The sequence below is a fragment of the Bos javanicus genome, chromosome 15 (assembly GCF_032452875.1).
Source record: "Bos javanicus breed banteng chromosome 15, ARS-OSU_banteng_1.0, whole genome shotgun sequence".
Taxonomy (NCBI): Eukaryota; Metazoa; Chordata; class Mammalia; order Artiodactyla; family Bovidae; genus Bos; species Bos javanicus.
The window spans coordinates 81,286,048-81,310,072 of NC_083882.1; the positions used below are offsets into that span (position 1 = coordinate 81,286,048).

Genomic DNA, 24,025 nt, shown 5'->3' on the forward strand with positions numbered 1-24,025 from the left:
GGGCCACTCCCCGCGCCCCCGGGGCCCCCGACGTCGGGCACAGGCCACAAACTCACCGCGCGCGCGGATGGGGCAGGGCGGAAGCACGTGGGGCGCGGCCGGCGGGAAGTCCCGCCTCCCTTCCGCTCAGGCCGCGCTTCCGGAGTGAAGACCCCGCCGCGGGCGGCGCCGGGAAATCCGCCACCATAGAGAGGGAGTGGCTGGCTCCCGTCGGAGGTGAGGGAGTCCTCCAGGTGCTAGAGAGGACTGCAGGGTACCATAGAGGCTGCGGCGGGCCGTAGAGCGCCCGCAGCAGGTAGAGTTAGGGTCCCTAGCGGGGATGGCGGAGCGGCTTGAGTTTATCGGTTCTGTCAGAGGGGGCGGGGGTACCGAGCTCGGTGAACCTCACCCTGCGCCCCCCGGAGGGGCAGGGGGGCTGACGTCGGAGTGCAGGTCTGGTGCAGAGAAGGAAGCACGTCCTCAAACTGCAGTTCTCAGATGCATGTAACCCCACCTGGGCCGCCTAAAATCACCCGTGTCCAGGGCCCACTTCGCACCAAATAAATGAGAATCCCCGAGGCTAGGACCCGGGCATCGGTATGTCGTGGGAGTGTGTAATTTCCTCGGTTCTGTCTCGTCAGCAAGAATTTGAAGCGACGGAGGTTAAAACCCTTGGATAGCTCCGTGTTACAGTTCTGTTTTATTTAGAAAATAAAGGAAAATACATCTTCCAGGCGTGAGGGAATGCCGACCCAAACGGCGCGAAGACGGGGGAGAGACAGCGCCCCAGCCCTTAGGCTCCTCTTTTTATATGTTTTTTCCCTCCCCTGGGCCTGCCCTATGTAAATTGGGCTCGCCAGTAGTGCTGTTTGTTCTACCTGAGGGCCTCACTCTGGTCCTCAGACCTTCCTTTGTTCTGTTTTCTTGGGCTTTCCCGTTCCTTGTGTTTTAGCCACCGCCATTCTGGGCTCCTTTTTCCTATTCTAACTACGTAACAGGTCCATTGTAGAATTCCCCTGCGATTTCCCTGTGCGGGCAGGTTTGAGAGCCAGAGTTCAAGAGGGCTTTCGGGTGAGTACAGCTGTGCGGAGATCCCTGAACTGTCTCTGGGGTTGCAGAGACCAGCGAGGCGCCTTCTTATAGAAAGAGGAGTCAAGTATACAGTATGTTTTATTCACCTCCTGTTAGATTCCCCCACAATCACAGACAACTACCCAATCTGATCACACGGACCACAGGCTTGTCTAAATGAAACTAAGCCATGCCATGTGGGGCCACCCAAGACGGACAGGTCATGGTGGAGAGGTCTGACAGAATGTGGTCCACTGGAGAAAGGAATGGCAAACCAGTTCAGTATTCTTGCCTTGAGAACCCCGTGAACAGTAGGAAAAGACAAAAAGATAGGACACTGAAAGATGAACTCCCCAGGTCAGTAGGTGCCCAATATGCTACTGGAGATCAGTGGAGAAATGACTCCAGAAAGAATGAAGGGATGGAGCCAAAGCAAAAACAACACCCAGTTGTGGATGGGACTGGTGATAGAAGCAAGGTTTGATGCTGTAAAGGGCAATATTGCATAGGAACCTGGAATGTTAGGTCCATGAATCAAGGCGAATTGGAAGTGGTCAAACAGATGACAAGAGTGAACGTTGACATTCTAGGAATCAGCGAACTAAGATGGACTGGAATGGGTGAATTTAACTCAGATGACCATTATATCTATTACTGTGGGCAGGAATCCCTTAGAAGAAATGGAGTAGCCATCATAGTCAACAAAAAAGTCCGAAATGCAGTACTTGGATGCAATCTCAAAAACGACAGAATGATCTCTGTTCGTTTCCAAGGCAAATCATTCAATATCACAGTAACCCAAGTCTATGCCCCAAAAAGTAACACTGAAGAATCTGAACAGTTCTATGAAGACCTACAAGATCTTCTAGAGCTAACACCCAAAAAAGATGTCCTTTTCCTTATAGGGGACTGGAATGCAAAAATAGGAAGTCAAGAGAAACACCTGGAGTAACAGGCAAATTTAGTCTTGGAGTACAGAATGAAGCAGGGCAAAGGCTAATAGATTTTTGCCAAGAGAACACACTGGTCATAGCAAACACCCTCTTCCAACAACACAAGACTCTACACATGGATGTCACCAGATGGTTGACACCAAAATCAGATTGATTATATTCTTTTTAGCCAAAGATGGAGAAGCTGTATACAGTCAGCAAAAATAAGACTGGGAGATGACTGTGGCTTAGATCATGAAATCCTTATTGCCAAATTCAGACTGAAATTGAAGAAAGTGGAGAAAACCACTAGACCATTTAGATATGATGTAAATCAAATCCCCTATGACTATACAGTGGGAGTGACAAATAGATTTAAGGGACTAGATCTAACAGAGTGCCTGATGAACTATGGATGGAGGCTCCTGACATTGTACAGGAGACAGGAATCAAGACCATCCCCAAGAAAAAGAAATGCAAAAAAGCAAAATGGCTGTCTGAGGAGGCCTTACAAATAGCTGTGAAAAGAAGGAAAGCGAAAAGCAAAGGAGAAAAGGAAAGACATACCCATTTGAATGCCGAGTTCCAAAGAATAGCAAGGAGAGATGAGAAAACTTTCCTCAGCGATCAGTGCAAAGAAATAGAGGAAAACAATACAATGGGAAAGACTAGAGATGGCTTCAAGAAAATTAGAGATACCAAGGGAACATTTTATGCAAATATGGGCTCAATAAAGGACAGAAATGGTATGGACCTAACAGAAGCAGAAGATATTAAGAAGAGGTGGCAAGAATACACAGAAGTACTGTACAAAAAAAGAGCTTCACGACCCAGATAATCATGATGGTGTGATCACTCACCTAGAGCCAGACTTCCTGGAATGTGAAGTCAAGTGGGCCTTAGAAAGCATCACTACGAACAAAGCTAGTGGAGGTGATGGAATTCCAGTTGAGCTATTTCAAATCCTGAAAGATGATGCTGTGAAAGTGCTGCACTCAATATGCCAGCAAATTTGGAAAACTCAGCAATGGCCACAGGACTGGAAAAGGTCAGTTTTCATTCCAATCCCAAAGAAAGGCAGTGCCAAAGAATGCTCAAACTACAGCACAATTGCACTCATCTCACACGCTAGTAAAGTAAGGCTCAAAATTCTCCAAGCCAGGCTTCAGCAATACGTGAACCATGAACTTCCAGATGTTCAAGCTGGTATTAGAAAAGGCAGAGGAACCAGAGATCAAATTGCCAACATCCGCTGGATCATCGAAAAAGCCAGAGAGTTCCAGAAAAACATCTATTTCTGCTTTATTGACTATGCCAAAGCCTTTGTGTGGATCACAGCGAACTGTGGAAAATTCTGAAAGAGATGGGAATACCAGACCACCTGACCTGCCTCTTGAGAAATCTGTATGCAGGTCAGGAAGCAACAGTTAGAACTGGACATGGAACAACAGACTGGTTCCAAATAGGAAAAGGAGTACGTCAAGGCTGTATATTGTCACCCTGCTTACTTAACTTCTATGCAGAGTACATCATGAGAAACGCTGGGCTGGAGGAAGCACAAGCTGGAATCAAGATTGCCGGGGGGAATATCAATGACCTCAGATATGCAGATGACACCAACCTTATGGCAGAAAGTGAAGAAGAGCTAAAGAGCTTCTTGATGAAAGTGAAAGAGGAGAGTGAAAAAGTTGGCTTAAAGCTCAACATTCAGAAAACTAAGATCATGGCATCCTGTCCCATCACTTCACAGGAAATAGATGGGGAAAAAGTGCAAACAGTGTCAGACTTTATTTTTCTGGGCTCCAAAATCACTGCAGATGGTGATTGCAGCCATGAAATTAAAAGACGCTTACTCCTTGGAAGGAAAGTTATGACCAACCTAGATAGCATATTCAAAAGCAGAGACATTACTTTGCCAACAAAGGTCCGTCTAGTCAAGGCTATGGTTTTTCCAGTGGTCATGTATGGATGTGAGAGTTGGACTATAAAGAAAGCTGAGCACAGAAGAATTGATGCTTTTGAACTGTGGTGTTGGAGAAGACTCTTGAGAGTCCCTTGGACTGCAAGGAGATCCAATCACTCCATCCTAAAGGAGATCAGTCCAGAGTGTTCATTGGAAGGACTGATGTTGAAGCTGAAACTCCAATAATTTGGCCACCTGATGGGAAGAGCTGACTCGTTGGAAAAGACTCTGATGCTGGGAAGGATTAGGGGCAGGAGGAGAAGGGGATGACAGAGGATGAAATGGTTGGATGGCATCACCGACTCAATGGACATGGATTTGGGTGGACTCCGGGAGTTGGTGATGGACAGAGAGGCCTGGCGTGCTGTGGTTTGTGGGGTTGCAAAGAGTCCGACACAACTAAGCGATTGAACTGAACTGAAGTAGATGCCCCAGACCATCTCTTCATAAAGATGATTAGGCAGCCATTGCAGCTGCCACCAGAGCCATCCTAGCATGTTTGGGTGAAGAAGAAGGGTATTTGTGAGTGTGTGTGAGTGTGAAGGGTATTAGTTGCTCAGTCATGTCCAATTCTTGGCAACCCCATGGACTGTAGCCCACCAGGCTCCTCTGTCTGTGGGGATTCTCCTGGCAAGAATACTGGAGTGTGTTGTCATACCCTCCTTTAGGGGATCTTCCCAACCTAGGATCAAACCCAGGTCTCCCACACCACAGGCAGATTCTTTACCGTCTGATCCACCAGGGAAACACAAGAATACTGGAGTGGGTAGACTATCCACTCTCCAGGGGATCTTCCCAACCCTGGGATGGAATCTGGGTCTCCTGCACTGCAGGCAGACCCATTGTCTGAGCCACCAGGGAACAAGACAATGTGCTTCTCTGCATGCCTGTCTCCTGCTCCCTGCCCTCCTCCCCTGACCCCAAGAAAAAATCCACCTCAATCCTGGATATTTCAAGGGACATCCCAGTGAACGAAATTTAAAGATGCAAGTTAATGATGCAAGGGTACACTGCCCGTAGGAGAAGGTGGGCCAGACAATTTATGTGGTTGGTCACGATGTACTTTCCTGGGAAAGCCATGATTTTAAACATTGGGTCTCATTACAGCACTGCTGTAAGGACTCAACCTCTGCTAAACCCTATGCCCTGATACTTTAAAATTGAGGTATAGGACTTCCCTGGAGGCACAGTGGATAAGAATCTGCCTACCACTGCAGATAGCACGAGTTCAATTCCTGGTCCGGGAAGATTCCACGTGCCTTGGAGCAGATAAGCCCTGAGCCACGCCACAGAGCCTGCACACCTACAGCAGATGCTTTGCAACAGAGAAGCCACTGCAATGAGAAGCCCGCACACCGCGATGGACAGGAGCCTACCCTCTCTGCAACTAGAGAAAGCTGGCATACAGCAACAAAGACCCAGGGCAACCAAAAATGAATAAATTTTTTAAACTGAGGTATAAAATTCAGACAGTAAAGTAGTAACATGCAGAATCTTAATTTTTACACAGATATTCATTTTTATAACCATTACCCAGATCAAGATACAAAATACTTCCAGCACCCTAAAAAGTTATCTCATGTCCCTTCTCAGTCAATATCCCCTCTCCTGCAGTGAACCTCTATTCTGACTTCTATCAGCATCAGTTAGTTCTGCCTACTCTTGAACATCATGTAAGCAAAATTATACATTACTTTCTGTTTGTGCCTCACCTCTTTAGCTCAACGTAGCATTGGTGAGATTTCAGCCATACTGTCGTGTGTATCTCTTATGCATTTTTCTTTATTGCTGTCGAGTGTTTGATTGTATAAATCAGCTGTAATGCATTTATCTATGCTCCTGTTGATGAACTTGTGGGTTGTTTCCAGTTTTGGCTATTGAGATAATACTGTGATGTATATTATTGTACATATGTGATCCTGGTTTTTGCTTTTGAAAACATTATAAATATATGGAATATTAAGAAATTACATGGAAAAGAAGATGGGTTCTTGCGAGAAGAATCTGCTCCCTAGACGGGACTTTTTTAAATCAGATTTTATGAATGATTGTGTAACTGTATGATTCCATTTAAACCACATTCTGAAAATGACAAAATTATAGCGATGAGAGAAAAGATTAATGAGATTGCCTAGGGTTAGATTTGGTGGGGAGAGGGAGGGAAGTGTACCTAAGGGAATAACACAAGGCAGATCTTTGTGTGGGTGAAATGGTTCCATGTCCTGATTGTGGGTGGAGGTTTTATACAAATCTAAGCTGTCATAACACCATACAAGCCATGATATCCAGGCCAACTTCCTTGTTTTGATATTGCATAAGTTATGTAAGATTTGGCTTTCAGTGGATAAATCTTAAGTAAAATGTAACCTTCAGTTCCCTTTCTGTACTACTTATGTAACTTCTATAAACCTATAATTATTTCAAAATGAAGTTTTAAAAATCATTATAAAACAAACAGAAAAAATAGCATATCTAATCCATGACAGTTGCTCAATAACAATGAAATGTTGCTTTCTTTTTGGAGTTTTATTTATTAGGGCAAAGTTTAAAAGTACAGAAGACATTTGCTGTGGGCGCCGCTCTCCTCTCCCCGCCACGGCGTGCGCTTGTCCACTGACCCCAGTGTGCTCCGAAAAGGGGGCTCCTCTGCCAGAAATGTCACTTTGCCTGCTGTGTTCAAGGCTCCCACTCGACCAGGTAGTGTGAACTAGGTTCACACCAACTTGCGCAAAAGCAACAGAAAGCCCTCTGCTGCCAGTCGATCAGCAGGTCATCAAACCCGTGCCGAGTGTCGGGGTACCGGCAGAGCTGTGGCTCGAATTCCCAGGGTTCCAGGTGGCGGGACTCCCCGTTCTGGCCAGGGTGCTTCTGGAAATACGTGTCGTGGGGGCCACCTGTTTGCACCAACCAGGACCTGACGACGTTGGCACCGCAGAGCGAGTACAGAGCAGCAGCGATGCTCCATCTGCTCTGCGCCAGCCGCCCCGGCCTCGCCACCGCTGGTCATGCCTAAAGGTCATTGTGTAGGGGAAGCTCCTGAACTTCCTTTGGAGGCTGAAAATAAAGTTGAAGGCTATAAGAAGACCAAGCAGGCTGTTTTGCTTCTGAAGAAACTGAAGGCCCGGAATGACATCAGAAAGGTCTACGCCTCTCAGCGAATGAGAGCTGGCAGAGGTAAAATGAGAAACCCTCGCTGTGTCCAGCGCAGGGGACCCAGCCTCATCTGTAACGAAGACAGTGGTATCATCAGGGCCTTCAGAAACATCCCTGGAATTAATGGAAGCAAGCTGAACATTTTGAAACTTGCTCCTGGCGGTCATGTGGGGCGTTTCTGCATTCGGACTGAAAGCGCTCTCTGAAAGCCAGATGAGCTGTATGGCACTTGGCATCAAGCAGCCTCCCTCAAGAGTAACTACAATCTCCCCCTGCACAAGATGCTCAATACAGACCTCAGCAGCCTCTTGAAAAGCCCAGAAATCCAAAGAGCACTCTGAGCACCACGCAAGAAGATTCATCGCAGAGTCCTGAGAAAGAATGCACTGAAAACCCTGAGACTCATGTTGAAGCTTAACCCACATGCAAAGACCACGCACCAGAACGCCCTTCTTCAACAGGCCAAGAACCAGAGTCCGTCCGGATAAGGCGGCAGCAGTACTAGACACCAAATCAGATGAGAAGGGGGTTCGGGGCAAGAAACCTGCGGTGGGAAAAAAGGCTGCAGGGCACCAAGAAACCAGCAGCTGAGAAGAAGCCCGCAGGAAAGAAGGCTACCCCAGAGGGAAAGAAGGCTGCTGCGCACACTTACGTTTGCTTATTCCATAAACACCAACTCATCTGGGGCAGCTGATTTTGAATAAAGACCTGAACAGAGAGGCAAGGAGAAACATGAAAAATAAGTAAATACAAGTCCGGAAAAGTGGGGAGCACGGTGTACTGAATTCTCAGATGCTAATCACCCATCACCAGGACTTGACAGTTGTCAGCATTTAGCCGTATTTTCTCCATCTAACTGTATCTCTAACAGATGAGGTCTTTTTTCCACATTGCAATTTTCAGGCCCTTAAAGTTATAGACGTCTTCACACTAAGTACGGCTGGCAATCAGCAACATTGCACTGTTCAACCACTGGTACCCAAACCAGGCTTTCAGATCATGCCAGGCAGAAGCCCCTGAGTTTTCATTCCATATTTAAGCTAACTAAAGTATTTGCTCATTTAATATCTATCTAGTGAGCACCCCATCTGACCCAGGCAACTTGCTAGGCCCCAGGCATATAGCCATGAACAGGAAGGTAAAGCCCCTGCCCTACTGGAGCTTAGAGTCTAGAGAGAAACTCCAGTGACGAATGAGGTGATTTTGGATTTCAATAAATATACGAGAAGGAAATAAACTATGCGGAGATGATGGAGAGGAACTCAAGGTCATGGGAGGCCTCTAGGAGGAAATGACATTTCAGAGTAGAAGACAGTCTTACAAAGGGCAGGAGGGGAACGGTGGTAGTCCCGAGAACGGAAAGGAGGCAATTTATTGAAGGAATTGGAAGGAGGCCAGGATGGCTGAAGTGGTGGGGATGGTGCGGGGGGAGGGTTGGGGGAGCCCCAGCTTTGTAAGTCACAGCCCCCCTCACGCATTCTCCGAAAGCAGTCCCCTTCTTAGACCACAGGACCCCTGGAGAAAGTAAAGAAAGATGTTCTGTTTTGGGGAGCAAAAATCTCAATTCAGTGCAAAAATTTGCTCTGAGCCTACTGTGTCCCGGTCACTTCAGCACAAAATAGAGCTCGGTTTGTATCATCTGGACTCGTGAGCCATCAGCTTGGACCCTCTCCCTTCTCTCTGCCCCTCCCCCACCCCATCCATCGGGGGGCCCCCAAGACAGGTCCGAATGGCAGCTGTCCACTCACCCCCTCCTTCGCCAACCTCCTGCAGCTGCTTTAGTCCAAGGACGGGTAAAGGGACTGTTTAACAGAGGGTGGAGGGCAGGGAGGTGCAGGACCTGGGCTCTGGATGGGCAGGGGAGGCCGGACAGCTGGCGACCATGCTCCACAGGGCCCCTGGGGCCTGCCCAGGCCAGGCGAGGACGAGGACGCAGGGAAGGAAACGGGCCCAGGATGGATGCGGCCCGGGCAGGCGGGAGGGCCCGGCAGTGATTGAAAGGTGCCACCTGTCGGCGCTCCACAGGAAACCCGAGCCTCCGGGTCCAGGGGGAGTGTTGTACCAACAGGGTAGTAAACAATGCTGGTCCGTGGCCCCAGGCCCTTGAAGTGGGGGGGTGGGGGGCAGGTGGGGGGAAGGTGGGGGCTAGAAGCCCCGGGGCTTAAAGACAGCCCGGGAGAGACACCGCTCAGCTCAAGGAAGGAGACGGCTCCAGGACCCCAGACAGAGGCCCCCCAGGTAGGCGAAGCCCTGCACCGCTTTCCAAGCAGCCCCTCCATCTGCCGACCCCTCTGCCCACCTCCAAGGGCAGGAGCCTCTGAGCTGCGCCCCCCGGTTGGAGAAATCCTCTCTGACTCTCTCCATCACTATGTCAACTCTTTTGAGCTGGAGGTCGGAGACCCTGGGGTGCCTACCAGAGTCGCCCCCAGGTGGCCACCCACCAGGACCTGATGGGCAGAGAGGGCCTCGGAGACTTCCCAGTCCAGTTGGGGTGGGAGGCGGCGTCTCTGAGCAGCTGAGGGGGGCATCTCCGAGGGATGTGGCTGGCTGGAGGACCACAGGAAGGCAGACCGAGCGGCAGAGGTTGTGGAGGTGTCAGCAGAGCCTCCCAGCACCGTCTCCACTATGTGGGGCTTGGAACTTGGGCTCCTGGCTACTTTGCCTTCCCGTCTGCCAAGGCAAACAGGAAGAGACAGGAGCTGCCACGGCGGACACAAAACCAGGGCAGAATGAAGGCTTCCCGGGCAGGGCAGGGGGAAGGAGGCTACCACGTACTTGGAAGCGAGAGCCGACCTCCTCAGCCATATCTGACTGCCCTCCTGGGGTCCCCCTCACCCGCACTGGGCGCCTTCCACGGGACCCTGGCTGAGGAGCCACTGGGGGCAGCGTCTCCGGCAGAAGATCTGGGCTGGTCGTCAGGAGACCTGGGTTCTACATACAGTTTGGCCATTTAATTGTCCTAAGCACCACTGTAGTCAAGGGACTTCCACTCCCCGAGCCTCAAATTCCTCCATCTGTAAAACAAGGCCAATAACGCCTATTCCGAGGGGCAGAGTGAGGAAGCAGGGAGGTATAGGAGGGTGCCCGCAGTGCAAGGTGTACAATTGTTAGTGCTGGTGTGTGTGTGTGTGTGTGTGTGTACACACCTGCCCTTCCCCTCCACCGTGCTGTGTGTGTGGCGCGTGGAGGTAGGGTAAGACGGCTGCAGGGCTCAGCTATGTCTTAGCCTATCACTGCCACACTTTGAGGCATAAAAACGGCTCCTCATCTTACCGGTGTTCAGTTCTCTTTGCCTTGTCTTACCAACTAAATGCCCCCCTGGCTGAGTCAGGACCTTAATCTGGCCCAGGGCAGGGCAGAAGCCAACCTACACGTACAAGCTGATGTATGCTGAGTCCTTCCGTGCCAGAAACACCCCCAAATACGTTCTATGCATTGGCTTTCTTAACCCTCCACCATCCCTATGAGGTGAGACCTATTTTTATCTCCAGAAGGCAAAACCCAGGCAGGGTAAGAAGCTTGCTCAAGGTCACAGTGGGAGCTGGGAATCCCCTTGTAGGAAGCTGAAGAATCAGTGATTTTCACCATTTCGCCATATCACCTTCCAAACAAGAGCGCAAGGCAGGGATGGGGTGTGTTGACCATTTAGACCAGCATTCACTATACTTTCTTCTGCTAAAGGTGGCATTGCTCAAGAGGGCGGTAGATGCGCCTCAGGGTTGCTGTTCAGTAGCTCAGTCGTGTCCAACTCTCTGCGACCCCATGGACTGCAGCACGCCAGGCCTCCCTGTCCTTCACCATCTCCAAGAGTCTACTCAAAATCATGTCCATTGAGTCAGTGATGCCATCCAACCATCTCATCCTCTGTCATCCCTTTCTCCTCCTGCCCCTCAATCTTTCCCAGCAGCAGGGTCTTTTCCAATGAGTCAGCTATTCGCATCAGGTGGTCAAAGTATTGGAGCCTCAGCTTGAGCATCAGTCCTTCCAATGAATATTCAGGACTGATTTCCTTTAGGATGGACTGGTTGGATCTCCTTGCAGTCCAAGGGACTCTCAAACGTGTTCTCCAACACCACAGTTCAAAAGCATCAATTCTTCAGTACTCAGCCTTCTTTGTGGTTCAACTCTCACATCTGTACCAGGGAAGCCTGTGGAAACTAGGGCTTCCTAAGACATTAATCTGGAGAAGGCGATGGCACCCCACTCCAGTACTCTTGCTTGGAAAATCCCATGGACGGAGGAGCCTAGTGGGCTGCAGTCCACGGGGTTGCGAAGAGTCGGACACAACTGAGCAACTTCACTTTCCCTTTTCACTTTCATGCATTGGAGAAGGCAATGGCACCCCACTCCAGTGTTCTTGTCTGGAGAATCCCAGGGATGGGGGACCTGGTGGGCTGCCGTCTCTGGGGTCGCACAGAGTCGGACATGACTGAAGCGACTCAGCAGCAGCAGCAGGACATTAATCGGGCTTCCCAAGTGGTGCCAGTGGTAAAGAACCCGCCTGCCCACGAAGGAGGAGAAAGAGACTCGGGGCAGAGACTACCTCAGGGTAGACAAAGCAAAATGAAAAGAAAGCAAGAAAAAGAAAATCCAAGGCCAAATACGGAGAAAATGAGTTAAAGGAAGAAAATATGTTTGGAGAAAAATGAGTTAAAGGAAGCTAAACAAAGTTAAGATTTCTTTATCATGGGGTATCTGGACTCTAAGTGCTAATGAAGCTGTAAGACTCTAAAAGGATTAAGAGTAGGCTGTTTCTGGAACAATCTTAGCCAGTGAACACCCTCCTACCCCCAGTGAAGCCCTCATTAATGTCTTGTTCACTCAGTCGTGTCCGATTTTGTGGCCCCATGGACTGCAGCCCCCATGGACTGTAGCCCACCAGGCTCCTCTGCCCATGGAGTTTTCCAGGCAAGAATACTGGAATGGGTGCCAGTTCCTTCTCCAGGGGATCTTCCAGACCCAGGGATCGAACCCGAGTCTCTTTCGCCTCCTGCATGGGCAGGCGGGTTCTTTACCACTGCCACCACCTGGAAAGCCCTATTAACGTCTTAGGAGGCCCTAGTTTTCCACAGGCTTCCCGGGGTAGCTCAGCTGGTAAAGAATCCACCTGTAATGCAGGAGACCCCGGTTCAATTTCCTGCATCAGGAAGATCCCCTGGAGGAGAGGATGGCTACCCATTCCACTATTCTGGGGCTTCCTTGGTGGCTCAGCTGGTGAAGAATCCCCCTGCAAGGAGGGAGACCTGGGTTTAATCCCTGGGTTGGGAGGATTCCCTGGAGAAGGGTTAGGCTACCCACTCCAGTATTCTTGGGCTTCCCTGGTGGCTCAGCTGGTAAAGAATCTGCCTGCAATGCGGGAGACCTGGGTTGGGAAGATCCCCTGGAGAAGGGCGTGGCAACCCACTCCAGTATTTTTGCCTGGCGAATCGCCATGGACAGGAGCCTGGTGGGTTACAGTCCATGGGGTTGCAAAGAGTCAGACACGACTGAGCAATTGAGCACAGCACAGTTTTCCATAGAACACAGTTTGCCAACTCGATCTAGACCGGTCCCGTCTGTGTTGGAAGTGAAGACTCCCCAGAGAGGCAAGGAGACTCGCTCCGGTCCCAGGCTCAGGGCTGAGGTCAGGACAAGCTCCTAGCTCCTTGCCGATGGGCGTTCCATCTCCCGGCTTCATTGATTTCCCTCCAGCTTTAATTCACTGCCAGAGCTGTGAACCATGGGCTGTAGTGGGAGTGATGGAATTGAAGGGCAGCGTGAGCATCTTTGAAAATCCCAGCCCGCTTCCTGGGGAAACTGTGGGAGACTGCACCGGGGACCCCCAGGACCCAAATGGCTGGCAGGAACAGGGCCCTGGCCCTCGTATGCCTGTCTTCCTGCCTCCGTCCCAACTGCCCAGGTGCCAGCGGTACTGTACCCAGAGTGACGGCCCTGCAGGGGGCAGGAGGTATTTTTAGCCAGTGACAGCAACGTCTGCTTCTTTTACTGCCTGAGTCATGCCCTAAACATTATTCGGGGATTATTTTCTCTGTAAACAGACCCCCCAAGAAGGGCAGAAGGAGCTGGCTCTGTCCCCCTACCCAGCTATTTTCGTAGATGGGACAGCACAACCATCCTTCAGTGTCAGTGGGGAAGCAGTCCCAGCCTCCCTGGTGGACACTAAGATCTGCAGATGCTCTCGTCTCTCACATGAAATGGGGCAGCGTCTGCTTATAACCTACACAGTCCTTTCTGATACTGTTAAGTCAGCTCGAGATCGCTTGTAATACCCTGTACAATGACGATGTTATGTAAACAATTGTTAATAACAATGTAAATGCTACGTAAATAGTTGGAGCGGCTGCAGATTCAAGTTTTGCCTTTTGGAATTTTCTGGATTTTTTTTTTTTTCAAACATTTTGCATCCGAGGTTGGTTCAATCCACCGAGCCCGAGGACATGGAAGGCTGACTGTACATACGGAGCTTGAAGAGGAAACCTCACGTTGAAGTGTCACGCGCTCCCTTTCCTCCCACCCCCGGCAGCTGGAGGATCAGACTTCCCTGCGGAGGTTAATCAGGGAGAGCACATATCTGTTCTTCACCAAAGGGAACTCTGCCAGGCCCAGGGCCAGCTCTTCGGAGACTCACACACAGCCTGGCAGAGACCCAGACCCCATGCAGGCCCAGGGCTCCCCAAATCTCAGGCATCCTTACGCCATCTCCGCGGCTTAGGTATCTCGTATCCTGCTTTCCTGAATATCTTCCTTCGAATTAGCTGATTTTAACTTCAATAAATGCATTTATAAAAGAAACTTTATATCACTATTGGAAACTCCACGTCACTGGCCAGAAATAGAACGTAACTGTAAAAATAAATCCAACTGGAATCAAAGCAGTCTTATTTGATTCTATCTAGAGACTCCTGTCTGCTTTGGGCTCTGAGCCTGCGGGCCCTGCGGACAGCTATCTCCATCAAAAGGGAAGAGGAGCAACTGTCCAGGGATGCGAGTGTCAAACTGTAACCACCTCGCTGACTTATTCAAAAAGGGGCCAAATCACTGAAAAGGCATTATGTGACTCTGTTTTTTTTTTTTTTTTAAGTGTGTTTATTTATTTGCCTTTAGCTGTGCTGGGTCTCTGCTGCTGTGCCCAGGCTTTCTCTAGTGGCAGCGAGTGGGGCGACTCTTCCCTGCGATGCCCAGGGCTTCTCTTGTGAGGCTCTCGGGCCTCAGTAGTCGTGGTCCAAGGGCTTAACTGCCCCTCCACGTGTGGAATCTTCTTGTACCAGGCATCGAACCCATGTCCCCTGCATTGGCAGGCAGATTCTTAACCACGGGACCACCAAGCAAGTCCTGACCCAGTGTTCTTTAAAGCCCAAGTCACAACCCACAGAGGACCGTTCGGTGGACATCAAGTAAACAGAGCTGGCCCAACACCCCATTTTGGGGGAAGTGGTGCCCTCCCCCTTCATTTAACCAGACGGAAAGTGGGTGCTGGTGTCTCAAGTCCAAGCAATGGGGGCCCCGGGACTGAATTGAAGGCGTCCCGACTCCAGGGCCTTCACCTGGAGAGAGGGGGCATGACCGGGTGTGTCTGTCTTCTCTTTCCAGAGATGGAGCAGAAGGCGGGGAAGTCCTCCGAGGACGGGGCCACTGTCCCCCCAGCCGCGGAGGCCCCGGAGCCCGCGGGAAGTGGCGGCTCTGCGGAGGAGGAGACCGCAGGCCCCGCTGAGAGCGCCGCCAGAGCAGGGCCGGCCACGGCGGGACAGCAGGAGCGGGCCCCGGCCGAGGACGCCGTCTCGGCTGAATGCCAGGCCGACGGGCTGGGTGAGGTCAAGGCGGAATCCCAAGGGGAGGTTGAGCTTCAACAGGAAGACCCGGGGCAGGGAGAGACCGCTGCGGCCCATGGGAAGACCCACAGGAAAGACCAGACCGACTCTGAGCCTGCGGGGGCTGAGGGAGACAGGGAGACCGCGTCGGCCTCTGAGGAGCAGAGCGCTGATGAGAAAGAGGCCAGGCCGGGGTCGAGAGAGACAGTCGACGCGAGCAGAGAGGTCCAGGCTGAGCCAAAGCAGGCTTCGGGGGCGCAGGAGGCTGAGGCTGGAGGCGGGGAGGCTGAAGGGCCTCAGGAGGAGGGCGGCAAGACCGAGGAGCCCCAGGCTGAAGCCCCAGAGGAAGCCGGCGCACCAGCGGCCCAGCCTGACTCTCCGAAGGCCGCCGTGCAGGACGAGGCCAAGCCCGAGCCACAGGAGGAGGAGGTGACGGAGCGGGTGGTGAGTGAGGGAGTGGAGAGGAGGGAGGGGGCCCCACGGCAGTCCAGAGTCTCCCCCAAGTAAGCCCCTGTCCCGCTTTGTTCCTCGGGGTAAGTCCAAGAGCCTGGGTGGCGGCAGGTGGCGGAAGCCGTGCTTAGCCCCAGACTGCCTTCCAGATCTTTCTGAAGCCTCAGGCAGGCACGAGCCCACCCAGGGTGCATTTGTTCCAGGAGCCAGGCAGTCCTGATGAGGAGCAGGACCAGGGCGCGGGGGCAGAGGCTGAGGACGGGGCAGGGGGGCCTCTCAGCTCCCCGGAGGGATGGCCCGAGAGCCCCACAGAGGAGGGCGGCAGTGCCAGCCCAGGTGAGGGGGCGCCCCGGAGCCCACCTGCTGCTGGGCCCGCCCCGGGGGTGAGGGTTGGGGGTGGGGAGGGGCCCAGGAGCCCACCTTGCTGCAGGGGCCACCCCAGGGGGGCATTGGGTGGAAGAGGGGGGCCAGGAGCCCACCTGCTGCACTGCCCACCTGGGGTCATGCGGGGCCCCCAGGAGCCCACCTTGCTGCAGGGGCAACCCTGTGGGGCTTGGTGGGGGAGGGGGCCAGGAGCCCACCTTGCTGTAGGCCCTGCCCAGGGGGCACGCCGGGGTCGCCCTGCTTCCCTCCCTCCTGTTCCTCTCCCTCAGAGGGGCTGAGCCCAGACACCGCTGCTTCTGAAGAACTCGGTCCTTCAGCCAGGTAATGTCAAACGCTGGAGCCCCAGCTCCCCCTCCACACCACAACCTGCTCCCTTTGAAGCCTGCTGTCCCCTGAGACTGGGCCTCCAGCGTCTAGTCTCGAGATATGCCAGGAATATTGCTGCCCCCTAGCTCAGGGCAAGCCAGAGAATCCCAGGGACGGGGGAGCCCCAGTCTTGTCTGTCTCCGCAGTCTCAGCGTCACCAGTCGTGCGTGAGCAGAAAGCCTGAGTTTGGACAGCGACACTGCCACTTGTCTCGGTCGCTAGGTTGTTCCTGTCTGACTCCTTGGGACTCCATGGACTGTAGCCCACCAGGCGCCTTTGTCCGTGGGATTTCCCAGGCAAGGGTACTGGAGTGGGTTTGCCATCTCCCCTTCCAGGGGATCTTCCCGACCCAGGGATGGCACACGCGTCTCCTGCCTTGGCAGATGGATTTTTTTTTTAACTACTGAGCCACTGGGGAAGCCCCGCTGTCTGATCGTGGCTGTATCACTTCCCCCTCCTCCCCTGGGAAGTGGACACAGTCAGGGTACCTGCCTCATAGGCTTCTTGTGAGGCTCAGATGACGTCTGTGTATAAAGCACTCAGCCTGACGCCTGGTGCCTGAAAGGTGCTGGATAACACAAGAGCCCTCCTCTTGCCAGGGCACAAATTTTGTCGTTAGAAAAGCCTTTCTTTATTTCAAGCTGAAAGTCACCTCCGTGTGACCTCCTTAGGGAAAGGTGCCTGGTGAGCGTTCACATTCCCCTTCTTACAGAGGCCTCAGACCCACCTTGTCAGGTACTGTCCCCACTATACAGACGAGGAAGCTGAGGCTCAGAGAAGCGACCTGACAGTCCCAAGTTGCTGTTCAGTCACTAAGTCGCACCTGACGCTTTGTGACCCCATGGACTTCAGCACGCCAGGCCTCCCTGTCCATCACCAACTCGTGGAGTTTTCCCAAACTCATGTCCATTGAGTCGGTGATGCCATCCAGCCATCTCATCCTCTGTCGTCCCCTTCTCCTCCTGCCCTCAATCTTTCCCAGCAGCAGGGTCTTTTCCAGTGAGTCAGCTCTTCGCATCAGGTGGCCAAAGTATTGGAGTTTCAGCTTCAGCATCAGTCCTCCCAGTGAATATTCAGGGTTGGTTTCCTTTAGGATGGACTGGTTTGACAGTCCCAAGATCAGATGGCAAATAAGAAGCCTAGGTAGGACTGGAACTTAGGTCAGACCTCAGATGTGCCCTTGTTCTAACCTACGCAGTCAGACTGAACCTCATTCTTTCTCCCCAGCGCCTCCCAGTGCTGGGCCTGGAGGCACGTGTGTGAGGCTGGGACTGTAGCTCTGTAGCCTCTTGGGCCCGCAGGGACCACTGCCCAGCCAGCCTCCTCCCTGTAGAGGCGCGTCCTAGCCCCCCTCATGCTCCTCTGAACGTTTCCAAGCAGTGACTCTTCGCCCAGCGATGTGCCCCAGAGCCCCACGGAGCCCCCTCCCTCAGAAGAGAAGAAGAAAGAGAAGGCGCCAGAGCGCAGAGTGTCCGCTCCTACCCGGCCCCGGGGACCCCGAGCTCAGAACCGCAAGGCCATCGTGGACAAGTTCGGGGGGTAGGATTCGGGCGAGGGGCTGGCGGGGCTGAATTGGTGGGAGGATGGGGCGGAGGAGCAGCCCGAGCCCCAGAGGGACATCTGATGGGCCCTACCCCGACCCGGGAGGACTGCCGTCTGATGGGACCCCCCTTCCCGCCCCGTTGCACAGGGCGGCCGCGGGCCCCACGGCCCTGTTCCGGAACACCAAGGCGGCGGGCGCGGCGGTGGGCGGCGTTCGGAACATGCTGCTGGAGTGGTGCCGCGCCATGACCAGGAGCTACGAGGTGCGCGCGGCGGGCGCAGGCGGCCACGCCGGGGGCGGGCGGCGGCCGTGCGGGGCTGGGCTGGGGTCCGGCGGGGCTGGGCGCAGGCCCCTGACGCGGCTTCCGGCCCCGCAGCACGTGGACATCCAGAACTTCTCCTCGAGCTGGGGCAGCGGCATGGCCTTCTGCGCGCTCATCCACAAGTTCTTCCCCGACGCCTTTGACTACGCGGCGCTGGACCCCGCGCAGCGCCGCCACAACTTCACGCTGGCCTTCTCCACCGCAGAGTAAGCCCGGGGGCGCCGCGCGGCGGGGACCGGGGCCGAGCCGCAGGGGCCCCGGGGAAGGACAGTCAGGCCGAGCCCATGGCCACATCTCCTTGAATCCGACAGGTGCTTCTCAGATGCGGGGAACTGGTGGAGGACGGAGCAGTGGGTGAAACCGACCAAATCCCCGCTTGCCTGTGACTCCTATTCTATTTTACATTATTTTATTTTTCGGCCGTGCCCCGTCGCATGTGGAATCTTAGTTCCTCAAACAGGGACCAAACCTTCACTCTTGGCGTTGGAAGCAGAGAGCCTAAATCACTGGCCCACCAGCAAAGTCCCGTGACTCACACTCTAAAGAGACAGACAGCAAATACACATACATGCGGAATTAAATGTGAGGGGACAGGCAGAGAAAATGCAGGCGGGTGAGAGAGAAAGGAGGGGAAGACTGGGAGTTTGCAGGGACCTGGGGCCAGATTCTGACCCTGACTTGTGTCAGCTGTGTGATCTTGGGTAGTCTCGTTCACCTCTCTGAGCCTCTATATTCTGACCTTTAAAATGGGCGTGACATTCGGCAGGGCTGTGATGAGAATTAATAATTAAAGGCCCTATCACAGTGACTAACCCATGGCAAACATTTAAAAAAAACAAAACCCCTAGTTGCTGTTCCTATACTAAAATGAATGATATCACAATTGATACATATTTTTAAAATTAATTTAATTTTGGCTGCACAGACTTACTCCAGGTGCAATGAACAGCAGCGACTGTTTTTCGTGTGGTGCTCAAGCTTCTTTTGTCCAGGCTCTAGACTCTGGCTGGCCCACAGAGTTAGTTGCCCGGAGGCATGTGGAATCACCCCAGACCAGGGACTGACCCCATGGTCCCTCCACTGGCAGGCGGATTCCCAACCACAGGACTACCAGGGAAGCCCCTGTGATGATACTTGTTATCCCCTGTGGGACCCGGAGGGAGATTTATTGCTGAGGTTTACACAGCTGGGTGCCTGGGCCGCAGAGGGATGGGGAAGGGGTGCACTAGACAGGAGGGGCGTGAGGAGCAGCGGGGCCCAGGGAAGACCCTGAGAGGCGAACACAAGGCTGCCGGGTGGTGGGGAGCGGAGGCAGTCTCCGCACCAAAGCCCCAAAGCCGGACTGGGCCAAAGGCTTCTATCCCAGTCCCCAGCGGCCTTGAGGCTCTCCGGGGCTCATACCTGGCTCACACATCCTTTCCTGCCTGGGGGAGGCTTCTGAGCCACCCGGTCTGGGCAGAGGGTGTCGTCCTCCAGGACAGCTCTGAGGCCTGGGAAGGGATGGCTGAGGGCACTTCTGCAGGCCCGGAGCATGGGGCAAGTCACTGGGGATGCTGCCAGCGTCTTGGTCCGGGAGGCCGAGCCCTCTGAGCGAGTTCAGGCCTGGCCACCAACCCGTGGAGAAGCCTGGGGCAGCCACCCTCCCCTCTCTGGGTCTGCGTGTCCCCATCGGCAAAATCAGATGGCTGATACTGACCGGTGCTTTTCAAATGGGTCCTTCACCCCACCGGCAGCTTCCTCAAACAAAACAGTAAGAGGATGCCCAACACAGTAAACAGATTTAAGGGTGGCCTTTGTAGGCTTGGAGGGGCTCCCGGAGCACCCCAGATCAGTGTCCAACCCCCTTCCTAAGATGATCCTGAAGCATATCTCCTGGGCCCTCGGGCACCAAGGATGCCATCTGAAAACTCCCAGACTTGGTGCTCCAGAATCGCTTCCCAGGGGCTCAGTGATTTAAAAAAACCCGCCTGCCAGTGCAGGAGACACCAAGAGACCCAGGTTCAATCCCTGGGTCAGGAAGATCTCCTGGAGGTGGTGGTTTAGTCTCTAAGTCGCGTCAGACTCTTGAGACCCACGGACTGTAGCCCGCCAAGCTCCTCTATCCACGGGATTTTCCAGGCAAGAATACTGGAGTAGGTGGCGGTTTCCTTCTCCAGGGGATCTTCGCGACCCAGGGATTGAATCCGGGTCTCCTGCACTGCAGGCAGATTCTTTACCGAAATGGCAACCAGCTCCAGTATTCTTGCCTGGAGAATCCCATGGACAGAGGAGCCTGGGAGGGCTAGAGTCCGTGGGGTCACAAAGAGTCAGACACGACTGGGTACACAGGCATGCATGCGGAGTTGGTGCTCTGTAAGGCCCCTTCCAGTTTCACATTATCCTGCCCTGGGGTGGGGGTGGGGGTGGCGGTGAAGGGGTCGGGAGCCCCATGTCCTGCTCTGAGCTCGGAAGCACCTTTAAGGGCCATGACAAGCCACGTGAACCAAGCGTGACCAGATGCCAGGCGTCCTGCTAAGTGCTTCCCTTGGATTGTCTGATTTGACGGTCACGACGATGCTCGTGTGGCTGCCAGCAGGGAGTTATGGGAGGTTGGTGCAGGAGGGCAGTGGCCAACCCGGCCCTGGAAAGGGAAACTCCTGGCCGGGGCTGTGAGCTCTCGGTCACCATCAGAAGGGCGTGTGGCTTGGCCCTGACCAGGCGTCCCTGGCCTGTGGGCCAGGGGTCATTGTCCTCCTGCGGCTGCAGGCTGTGCGTGTGTGGCCGTGCCATCAGGCATGTGGGATCTTAGTTCTCTGACCACGGGAGACCAGGGGTCACACGTGCGCCCCTGCCAGTGCAAGCTCCAAGCCCTGACCGCTGGACCACGCGGAAAGTCCCCTTCCCTCGCTCTCTGACCCTTGGCAGCTGATAGAACCTCTCCTAGGGCTGGGTATGAAGATGAAGTGTGCAAAGTAAGGGGCCTGGCCACAGCTGGCTCCCTTCTAGAAGGCTCCTCAGATTCCCCGGGAGCCCAGCGCTGGGCCCCTGGGGGGCTTGATTAGTGAGCTGCTGGAGGAGCCCGCCCCGGCTCCCCAGGCCCGGTGGGAATGAAGCGTTTGCCTCTCCTGGGTGGAAACCGCACCTCGAGCCACACCCAGGAGCCGGCAGCATGGCGGCGTTGGTTGCGGGGAGCTCGTTTGGGGCCTTGAAGCCCTTTGGTCCGTGCTCCTCACCTGCCCCCAGGCCCATCTGGCTCGGCTCTTGGTCCAGCTGACTCAGCCCTGAGAGGATGCCCGCCGGGACCCTGGTGGCCCCTCCCGCCGGCACCCCCGCGCGGTTGGGTGGTGGAGCCTCCCGGGGCTCGGCTTCAGGGCCAGGGTGCCAGGCCGTCCAGCAGGCCTGCGGTGGAGTCCCAGCTGTGCCGCTCACTTTGGGCAAACCACCAAGATGCTGCGAGTCTCCGGCTCCCCTTCTGCCGGTTGAACACAGAGGAGTGGAGTGAATGAGGGCATTCAAGAGAAGGCATTTAGAAGCTCCCTGCTGGCCTAGTGGTTTAGATCCCAGGCTTTGACTGCCCTGGGCTGAGCTGGGTCCTGTAAGCTGTGCCGTGTGGCCAAAAAAACAGAGGGGAGAGAGAAACACTTGATAAGGCTCCTGGCACGTGGTGGCAAGGCCCCAACAGTGCTTCGATGAGATGGTCGGCCTCAGCGAGGCCAGGAGTAGCCCGTGGTCCCAAAGAGCAGCTGGGAAGTTAGAGAAACAGGACTTGCTGCTAAGTTCCGCGCAGTTGCTCAAGCTCGCTTGCCTCAGGACGCTTGCACCTGCTGTTTTCTGGAACCCCCTTCTTGCAAATATGCACCCGATTTACTTTCCCGAGCTTAAAAGTACTCTTTAAGAGAACTTTTCCTATTAAAAATCCCCTAGGGGAACTCCGGGCTTCCCTGGTGGCTCGGATGGTAAAGAGTCTGCCTGCAGTGTGGGAGACCCGGGTTCGATCCCTAGATCGGGAAGGTCCCCTGGAGAAGGAAATGGCAACCCACTCCAGTATTCTTGTCTGGAAAATCCAATGGATGGAGGAGCCTGGTCAGCTACAGCCCATGGGGTCGCAAAGAGTTGGACACGACTGAGCGACTTGTATCTTTCTCTCTGTCTTTGGGAATTCCCTGGCAGTCCAGTGGTTAGCACTCTGTGCTCTCACTGCTGAGGGCCCAGGTTCAATTCCTGGTGAGGGAACTAAAATCCCAGAAGCTGCGAGGCACTGACAATAAATAAATAAATGCCATCACCAACATATTACAAAAGCAAATCCCCTTGAACACAAACACGTCCAGTCCTTCCCCGCCTTATTGTTCTCTGTAGCATCGCTCGTCCTCTGACGTACCATCAATTTCTACTTGACGACTGCCTGTGTTCTGCCACAAGAACGTTGATGAGAATGGGGGATTCTTACTCTGTTCAGTGTTGAACTCCCCAGAAGAACACCTAGCACGTGGCACCCCTCAGTGCATGCACAGAGCCTGACTGAGGCTGGAGAGCTGAGGCTGCAAGCCTGCACTCTAGCTGGGATTAGCGTTCTGTGCTCTTCACTCTTCCTGCGGGGCCTGTCCTTCCCGAGGACAGACACAGGCGCACACAGATGGGTGGGATACCTCGGAACCCCACACCGGAGGGCCCCACTCCCCCGTGACGACACGTGGGGCAGTGGAAACACGGGCTTTGGAATCAAGCCATGCTGAGTCTGAGTCTTGACTCTGCTGGGCCTCAGCTGTCTCATCCGTACATTGGGATAGTTGCGCTGCTGCACACAGTCCTGCGGGCTTCATCCTTGGGGGGCTGCCCCACCCATCCCTTAGACCCCCACCTCTTCCCCTGTGGGCTCTCTGATCCCCACCTCTCACCCCTCCCCGTCTGCCCCTCAGGAAACTGGCCGACTGCGCCCAGCTGCTGGAGGTGGACGACATGGTGCGGCTGGCGGTGCCCGACGCCAAGTGCGTCTACACCTACATTCAGGAGCTGTACCGCAGCCTCGTGCAGAAGGGGCTGGTGAAGACCAAGAAGAAGTGAGGGGCTGGCCGGTGCTGGCCTGGAGGCCCCCTTCAGCTCCACGGAGGCGGCGGGGCTGGGCAGGCGCCCATCTTAACTGCATTAAAGGCTCTTTTGTAAAATCCCGTCTGGCTCCTCGGGGCTCCCTCCCTACCCTGCTGGGAACCTCTCACTCTGGGATAAGCAGCCTCGGCTGCCTGCTTTCCTCACCTGAGGTGATTTTCTCAACAACCGTGACAGGCATCTGGGACAGGACAGTGCACTGGGTCTCATCGCCAAGAAGCTGTGTGTCCCTGGGCCAGTGAGAGAACCTCTCTGAGCTTCAGTTCGCCATCTGAACGGGGATAATAGCGGCTCAAAATCCCACAGGTGCTGTGAGGGCTAAATGGGATTACGTAGGCAGTATCACCGGCCCAGTGGTCATGATTTTGAGCAAACTCTGGGAGACAGTGGGGGACGGAGGAGCCTGGCGTGCTGCAGTCCACGGGGTCAGGGTCAGACGCGACTTAGCCATCTAGCGACTAACAACACGGCAACGAAGGACAAAAGGCCCGGCCGGGGCCGCCACGTAAACGCTCTCTAAGCAGTGGCCAAGGTGATGGCATCCTCACGTTTCCAGCCACGGGTGGCACTTTCCCACATCTTTTCCCCTCTTTCCACACTTCTAGATTAGGGAATTCCAGGACAGGGACTGGAGTAGAAGATTTTCTAGAACTCTCACTCAAACTAGGCTCGTGGGACCCGGAGGTGATTTCTTTGACTCTAAGATACTCCATGTTCTGTCTCTGAAAAGCCAGTGGTTTGGGGATTTCCCTGGCAGTCCAGTAGTTAAGAACCCACACTTCTACTGCAGGGGGCATGCGTTCGATCCCAAGTCAGGGGACTAAGATCCTGCATGCTGTGTGGTGCGGCCAAAAAAATGAAAAAAAAAAAAAGGCCAGTGGTTTTAGAAGCTCCTCCAGAAGCTCCTCCTTTGTGCTGAGGTAATCCCTGAACTCTGGCTGAGGTTTTGTTTCCGTTTTTCTGCTGCTC

At 54.0% G+C, this 24,025-nt stretch overlaps 1 protein-coding gene and 1 pseudogene across 4 annotated transcripts; both read left to right on the forward strand.

The window, feature by feature from the left end:
• The first annotated feature begins 131 nt into the window (after positions 1-131).
• LOC133227108 (large ribosomal subunit protein uL4-like) lies at positions 132-8,745 on the forward strand (annotated as a pseudogene).
• A 482-nt stretch (positions 8,746-9,227) lies between these two features.
• Positions 9,228-23,118, forward strand: SMTNL1 (smoothelin like 1). 4 transcript variants are annotated; one of them, XM_061381539.1, is made up of 8 exons: positions 9,228-9,336; positions 14,689-15,350; positions 15,560-15,692; positions 16,010-16,061; positions 17,484-17,645; positions 17,797-17,911; positions 18,026-18,177; positions 22,870-23,118. In XM_061381539.1, exons 2-8 carry the CDS (start codon positions 14,691-14,693, stop codon positions 23,012-23,014), a joined length of 1,419 nt encoding a protein of 472 aa, XP_061237523.1. In that variant the 5' UTR covers positions 9,228-9,336; positions 14,689-14,690; the 3' UTR covers positions 23,015-23,118. The 4 variants fall into 4 exon arrangements, with proteins under 4 accessions (XP_061237523.1, XP_061237525.1, XP_061237526.1 ...); XM_061381541.1 differs by having other exon boundaries at positions 17,487-17,645; XM_061381542.1 differs by having other exon boundaries at positions 14,689-15,335.
• Positions 23,119-24,025: the final 907 nt, after the last annotated feature.

Bases quoted from the DNA above. Each gene is read 5' to 3' on its own strand.
- SMTNL1 (XM_061381539.1), top strand. From the start codon at position 14,691: ATGGAGCAGAAGGCGGGGAAGTCCTCCGAGGACGGGGCCACTGTCCCC. The intron at 15,351-15,559 runs GTGAGTGAGGGA...CATTTGTTCCAG, and splicing joins AGGAGGTGACGGAGCGGGTG to GAGCCAGGCAGTCCTGATGA. The intron at 17,912-18,025 runs GTGCGCGCGGCG...CCGGCCCCGCAG, and splicing joins CCATGACCAGGAGCTACGAG to CACGTGGACATCCAGAACTT.